The sequence below is a fragment of the Pantherophis guttatus genome, chromosome 16 (genome assembly GCF_059756535.1).
Source record: "Pantherophis guttatus breed Tessera chromosome 16, ASM5975653v1, whole genome shotgun sequence".
Classification (NCBI taxonomy): Eukaryota; Metazoa; Chordata; class Lepidosauria; order Squamata; family Colubridae; genus Pantherophis; species Pantherophis guttatus.
In genome coordinates, this window is record NC_142078.1 from 15,382,547 (window position 1) to 15,390,001 (window position 7,455).

Consider the following 7,455-nt stretch of genomic DNA (forward strand, 5'->3'; position numbering starts at 1 on the left):
GTGCTCCCCCGTTTGAATCCCCCCAGGCAAGATGGCGGCGTGGCGACGGTTACTAAGCGACGGGGGGTTGCGGGGCTCCCTCGGGAGGCTCCGGGTGAGAGAGAAGGTCGCCTCGGCCCCCCCCCTCGCAGGCGGCTGTCCGGCAGGTCGAGCCTCGCTTGGATCCTCATGGGGGCCTTTTTGACCTTGCCCGGCCAGCCGCTTTCAGCCCAGGGGAAGGCCCCCCGGCGGGGAGTTATGGGCATTGGAGTACCAAGCAGTTTGGGGGAGCCCCAGCTTGCATTATCATGGGTGGTTTGAAAAGGGAGTTATGGGCATTGGAGTACCAAGCAGTGGGGGGAGCCCCAGCTTGCAGAAGCATGGGTGGTTTGAAAGGGCCTGTCAGGGAGTTATGGGTATTGGAGTGCCAAACAGTTTTTTTTGGGGGGGGCAGCTTGCAATGGCAAGGGTAGCTTGAAAGGGCCTGGCTGAGAGTTATGGGCATTGGAGTGCCAAGCAGTTTGGGGGAGCCCCATCTTGCATTATCATGGGTGGTTTGAAAGGGGAATTATGGGCATTGGAGTGCCATGCCCTCAGGGGAGCCCAGCTTTTGCAGTGGCATGGGTAGCATGAAAGGCCCTGTCGGGGAGTTATGGACATTGGAGTGCCAAACAGTTGGGGTAACCCCAGCTTGCAATGGCAAGGGTAGTTTGAAAGACCCCGGCTGAAACTTATGGGCATTGCAGTGCCAAACAGTTGGGGGGGGGCAGCTTACATTAACAAGGATAGTTTGAAAAGGGAATTATGGGCATTGGAGTGCCATGCCCTTGGGGGAGCTCCAGCTTGCAATGGCAAGGGTAGTTTGAAAGGACCCGGCTGAGAGTTATGGGCATTGGAGTGCCTAACAGTTTGGGGGAGCCCCAGCTTTCAGTGGCATGGGTAGCATGAAAGGCCCTGTCAGGGAGTTACGGGTATTGGAGTGCCCAACAGTTGGGGGAGCCCCAGCTTGCATTAAGCAATGGGTATTTTGAAAGCCTGTGTCTGAGGTTTATGGGCATTGGCGTGCCAAGCAGCTGGAAGGCCCTAGCTTGGCTCTCGTTGACGGCCCTGCGAGGTAGGCCGAGCCCTCTTCTCAGTGAGTTGAGGGGTTGGGTTGAAGTTCACCGTCAACCCGTGGTGAAATAAATTGAATAAATTGAAATTTGTTAACTTTGAGATTTCTTTTCCCAGTCTTCCTTCAACTTCTACTCTTTTCCTTCAGTTTTCCTGCCTGGATGATAGGAGGAGATCCTTTGCCCGCTGCTGTTGGAAAGATGCTTTACAGCAGCCCCCGAGTGAGTTGAGCCCATGTGAACTAATCTTCAGGGTTTTTTTTTACTTTTAGGGAAAAAAAATTATGTTTTTTTTTTTTTAAAGAACCACTGTTGCTTTATATTTTTATTCATTCATACATGACATTTCTACTTCATTCATTCATTCAATTTCTCTAGCCACTTAGCTCAATCAAGGGACTCTGGGCAATTCTAAAAATTATTTTAAAAAACCCTTGCAATTCTTGCCATTCTAAAAATTATAAAAACATTGAAAAAACATTCAAACAGTAAAAACATCCACGCAACAAATAAATACAAACAGCAGCTGTGTTGATTATTCTATACTGCCCATCTGCCCTGAGTAACTGTGGGCAGTTTACAATAAAATATTCAACAGTATGTTATTTTATTAATAAAGTGCTCAGAGCCAGCTAGGTAAGATGAGGGGGGTAGAAATTTGAGAAATAAACCTGATGCCACTTCTGAGTTTTTACAACTAGCTTTGCCACTAATGGTATTTTTTTCCTTCCCCCCTCTCCAGAGATTTGCTGGAGGCTTTGTCCAGCCAGAAATTTCGCCTCAGCTGCTACTGCCAGAGCCACAGAAGAAAACGTACTAAAATGGGGACTTTTGCTCATCCCAATAGGTTCATTTTTCCTTGGCTGTTGGCAGGTAAATAACACGGATGAAGTGAAGGCTGGCTGCTTGGAGTTTTTTAAACTGAGTCTTGTGTAATTTTGGGGGTAGCTTAGTATACCTTATTCTCATGTTTCCTTACCCTTTTGTGTGGTATAAGTCAAGCTGTTACCATGTATGGAATACAAAGTACTCCATACTTCAAAGACTCTCAAAGTAAGTTAGGATTATGGCTTGAGCGAATTCTTTTTTCTGCTAAACATGTTCTTTTTCCAGGGCAGTGAATCTTTTGGTTTTAAGTAGGATTAATTACAGGTAATCCTCGACTGACAATAGTTCATTTATTAGCAACAGAAATTTTGGGCTCGATTGTGGTTGTAAGTTGAGGACTATCTGTAAATAAAAGACATGCATAATGTGCTTAATGATCAGTGTGCTTAATCATCTGGTTTTCAATTACTAGGCAGCAAAATCTTTCTTTAAAGAAATGCCTGTCTATTAATAATTGCTCTTGTGGAGCAAAACTCTTTTAAGTGTTTGCGGCAAATGTTACTCTTATTATTCTACTTTCTTCAAAAGAGCGAATTTTAAAAGCTTCCTGCTTTGCTGGGCAGATAGGTAGTGCTGTCGTGAGAGAGGGATTCTGTAGATCGAAATGGGTTTCTCCTACTTGACAATGGAACAAAAATCTCAACATTTTGTGCTTTATGTCAGGTTCAGCGGCGGGAATGGAAGCTGAGACTGATTGCCGAACTGGACAGCAGGGTTTCTGCCGAGCCAATTCCACTGCCTGCAGAGTACGTGTCTTTTGGGAATGGTAAAGAGACTTTAGAGTATTACCGAGAACATCAAATGGGCACCTCCACTTTGATTTTGGTGGGAAGACCACTCACAATTTTTTATTTATTTATTTTCATCAGGAAGAAAACTGGTGCCACTGTTTGCTGCTGCTCCTTTTTCCTGCCCAGAATGCACTCTGCTTCCTTCGGTCCTCTAGAAAAACAAATTCTCTTTTGTCAATCTCATGGGTTCTCTAAACTTGGCAACTTTAAGAGACCTGTGGACTTCAGCTCCCGGAATTCCCTCAGCATGGCTGGCTGAGAAAATTCTGGGAGCTTGAAGTCCACAAGAATTAAAATGGTGAACCCTGATCTAACCTGAGCCTCTTTGCAAACTGTAGTATACAAATAACTATAAAATGGCTGCCAGGACAGCGGTTTCCCCATATGCTTACATTTCTGCAAGTTCACCTTCCAGAATTTGCCTTGCCTCATTTCACTGCAAACTATTTTTGTTGCTAGTTTTATGAGAACTGTAGCCCTGGCAGCCATAATTGTTTTAGTTGCTAGATAATTGGCAGAAACTACCTTATTTTTCGGAGTATAAGATGCACCTACCTTTTGGGAGGGAGGAAGGAAAAAAAAATCTGCCTCTGATGGTCGGGAGGCCGATCCAACCGACAATCAGCTGCTCGTGCCAATCAGACTGTGCTGAAGCTGAAACGGGCTGTTTGCTGCAAAGAGGCAAATTGCTGGGAGGCAGAGGCAGATTTTTTTTTCTTGTGCTAATCAGGCTGTGCTGAAAATGAAACTGAAACAGGCTGTTTGCTGTTTGCTGCAAGGAGGCGAGTTGCTGGGAGGCAGAGGCAGATATTTTTTTCTTGTGCTAATCAGGCTGTGCTGAAAATGAAACTGAAACAGGCTGTTTGCTGTTTGCTGCAAGGAAGCGAGTTGCTTGGTTTCCTTAAGTTTCCTTAATAGCAACTTCAGGGTGTTGTCTCTTACTTTACTGTTAACAGGCAGTTACGTTTGTCTGTTTTCCCTTGCTCTCGTTCATAAAAGACAATATTAATTGGCAAACCTTCTTTTCCTCACCAGGGGACCTTTGGCTGTCTAAGCTATAACCCCGATTTTCCTTCCTGCCTTGCTCCTTTTCTACAGCCTCTATGAACTGAACGAATTGGAATACGTGCCAGTCAAGGTCAGAGGTCATTTCGACCACACCAAAGAGCTGTATGTGCTCCCACGATCCCCAGTGGACCCTGAGAAAGAAGCCAGGAATGCCGGCCGTATCATGTCTAACGTGGAGAGTGGAGCCCACGTCATCACTCCCTTTTACTGCACTGACCTTGGGTGTGTATATTATCAGCTCCAAGGTTTAAGGAGCCGCCTAGAGTTGGATGAAAGATAGGCGCCTATATACAAGTTTTAAGTAAATAAAATGCAGCCTTGCTGTCAAACCTGAAGTTGACCGCTGAGTGACTTTTGTTTATTTATTTATTTTTTAAAACCTGCAGGATAACGATTCTTGTCAACAGAGGATTTGTTCCCAGAAAAAGGATGAATCCAGAGACAAGATTAAAAGGACAGGTACGCTGCTTGCTTTCCGTGGGGTAGCCCTCTCTGCTTAAAAACATAACATGAAATCCTGCCCAAGGTCCCATGACTGAAATAATTTATAACATGTCTTGAAACGGTTTTGTTCCTTTATATATTTGTTTTGGATTGAACTAGTCAAAGTTTCTGAAGGGTGGCTCAGTGGCTAAGACACTGAGCTTGTCGATCGAAAGGTTGGCAGTTCAGCGGTTCGAATCCCTAGTGCCGCGTAACGGGGTGAGCTCCCGTGACTTGTCCCAGCTTCTGCCAACCTAGCAGTTCGAAACCACGTAAAAAAAAAAAAAATGCAAGTAGAAAAATAGGGACCACTTTTGGTGGGAAGGAAACAGCGTTCCGTGCGCCTTTGGCGTTGAGTCATGCCGGCCACATGACCATGGAGACGTCTTCGGACAGCGCTGGCTCTTCGGCTTTGAAACAGAGATGAGCACCGCCCCGTAGAGTCGGGAACGACTAGCACATATGTGCGAGGGGAACTTTTACCTTAGTCAAAGTTTTGAAGAATAGAAATTGGATTTTTCTTCTTCCTTTTTTTTAGATCCAAGGGGATATTGAACTCATTGGGCTGGTGAGGCTAACAGAACCTCGGAGAGCTTTTGTGCCGGAAAACAACGTTGAACAAAACACGTGGTTTTACCGTGATTTGGATGCCATGGCCAGAGTCACGGGAGCAGAGCCCATTTTTATTGATGCAGACTATAGTAAGTCCCCCAAAGATTGCCCCGCCCTCTGATTTTTCTGGATGTTGCATGCAGTTTTCCTAGGCAAAATTTAAAATTGACTAACCTCAGATGCCCGCTAGATAGTTTAAGGAATTATTGGAGTGGAACAGGCCTTAGGTTAGGTGAGCCAATTTTGTGGGCCCCCCAAATTAACAGTGTTTTAGATTTAAATTCCCTTACAAATTGTGGAATTTGTAACCCCAAACCAAGTACAGGAAGCCAGCTTGCCTGCTTCTATTCTTAGCTGCACGTGTGAAGAATGTAGATCTGGATGAAATTCAAGGCTAGGATGCTCACGTGTGGCAGTGGCAGCATGGATTAGCGACACGGAAACTATCACATGTGATCCGTGTACTTGCCTTGATTAATTTCGTACTAAATAGTGTGTTTCAGGGTTTATTAAAGCTTAAGAAGTGCTTCAAGGGGTAAACTAATGGGAAGCAATCGAAGGGATGCGGTGGCTCAGCGGCTAAGTCGCTGAGCTTGTCGATCGAAAGGTCGGCAGTTCAGCGGTTCGAATCCCTGGTGCCGCGTAAACGGAGTGAGCTCCCGTTCCTTGTCCCAGCTTCTGCCAACCTAGCAGTTCTAAAGCAGGTAAAAAATGCAAGTAGAAAAATAGGCACCACCTTTGGTGGGAAGGGAACAGCGTTCCGTGAGCCTTTGGCGTTGAGTCATGCCGGCCACATGACCACAGAGACATCTTCGGACAGCGCTGGCTCTTCGGCTTTGAAACGGAGATGAGCACCACCCCCTAGAGTCGGGAACGACTAGCACATATGTGCGAGGGGAACCTTTACCTTTCCCTTTAATCGATTAACACACTGATATACATTCCCCTTGGGAAGGTGTGCCAATAGTCTTAATGGCAGGGAGGTTGTTTCCAGAGAAGCCCAACTTTTGGTAATTATGGGACTTAAAAATTCCATGAACATCAAAGGACAGAATGTTGGGGAAAGTTTCTGGAAGCAATATTTAAGAGAGCTTTGAAGTAATTATTCTAAGCTTATTGAACTCATGGGTGAGCAACACATACAAAATCTTACCGAATCGAACCCCAATTCTCTCTTATACCCACAGGAAGCTCAGTTCCCGGGGGGCCAATTGGGGGCCAGACCAGAGTAACTTTACGAAATGAGCACATGCAGTATATACTTACTTGGTGAGTAGCAACACATTTGTTTGCGCTGGTGGGGAGGGGTGGGCAAGATGAGGAAGAGTAAATCCGTTAGCGATCCACAAATTTTGTATTTTGGCAATAACCATTAAGATTTACAATAGCATTCATTATATTAATTGATATTAATTCTCTGATCTTACAATTGTAGTATTGAACGTAGTAAACCTATTCATTTTTCCCTTAACATATCCCCTAATAAGAATATATTAAGCATAATCCTAAATCATAATATTTACATCTCTATCTTAACGTATTTTCAACTCTTTAATCTTATTTCCAACTTCCATTTTTATTCTCCAACCACTGATAAAAATAATTCTCATATCCTATAATATTCAGTCTGTTCTTTCTCCTTAGTTGCAAGCGTTAAATCTGTTGCATTTCTGCACATTCTAATCTTTTCCTAATCACCTTCTCAGTAGGGATCTCTTCGCTTTTCCAATTTTGTGCAAATACAATTCTAGCTGCAGCTAATAGATGGATAATTAAATATGCGTTCTCTTTACTGTAAGTTTCAGGTAAAATCCCCAAGAAAAATATTTCTGGTTTTAAATCAATGTGCTGCAGCCATGTATTTTTATCCACCCTCCTGCCCTGCATCAGCTATAGATTTTATCTTCATAAATCAAGGGATCTGGAAATTAAAGCAGCAATTGTTTCTGAACCGATAGCTCAACTAGATCAGACAAAAGTGAAGTGAAATCAAACATTTTCTCCTCCTACGCAGGTACACGCTGTGTGCAGCCACTTCCTTCTTGTGGTACAAGAGGTTCATTCAGAAGGTGCCTTTTTGAGTCTTGGAAGAACGTGGTTTCAGGTGTGCGGCTTTAAAAAGCGGCCATCTAGCCCAGATCGTAGACTGGCTCATTTGGAAGATGATTTGGGACTTCTCAGCCAAGACAGGAGTTACTGGAAACCAGGCAGATTTTCTCTTAAAAGTAAGCCGATCTTCACATATTTGGGGAAATATTACTGGTTTTCAGAAGACAATCAAGTAATGGGGAGTCTTGAAAGGAAAAGTCCATTCAAATGTGGGCTCGTCAACGGACAAGAAATCGATTTAAAACTAGGGGCTTGGAGGTAACTATATTATTTGTGGTAATTTGAATCACGTTTCTTGAAATATTGACTGCAAATAAAATTTGGGTCTTTTTAATGTGTTCCAACTCTTCCTGGCATTGCATGAGGGGGTGATGGAAAACAGGACAAAGAACTATTGCTCGACAATAATTTTG

General features: G+C 44.0%; 1 protein-coding gene across 3 annotated transcripts; it reads left to right on the forward strand.

Annotated features, from left to right (window-relative positions):
* The first annotated feature begins 1 nt into the window (after position 1).
* On the forward strand, positions 2 to 7,376 carry SURF1 (SURF1 cytochrome c oxidase assembly factor). 3 transcript variants are annotated; one of them, XM_034404360.3, is made up of 9 exons: positions 2 to 94; positions 1,241 to 1,313; positions 1,834 to 1,964; positions 2,643 to 2,725; positions 3,869 to 4,060; positions 4,225 to 4,297; positions 4,860 to 5,022; positions 6,121 to 6,202; positions 6,948 to 7,376. In XM_034404360.3, exons 1-9 carry the CDS (start codon positions 32 to 34, stop codon positions 7,012 to 7,014), a joined length of 927 nt encoding a protein of 308 aa, XP_034260251.2. In that variant the 5' UTR covers positions 2 to 31; the 3' UTR covers positions 7,015 to 7,376. The 3 variants fall into 3 exon arrangements, with proteins under 3 accessions (XP_034260251.2, XP_034260252.2, XP_087736114.1); XM_034404361.3 differs by having other exon boundaries at positions 22 to 94; positions 2,643 to 2,745; XM_087879988.1 differs by lacking the exon at positions 2 to 94 and adding an exon at positions 153 to 291.
* Positions 7,377 to 7,455: the final 79 nt, after the last annotated feature.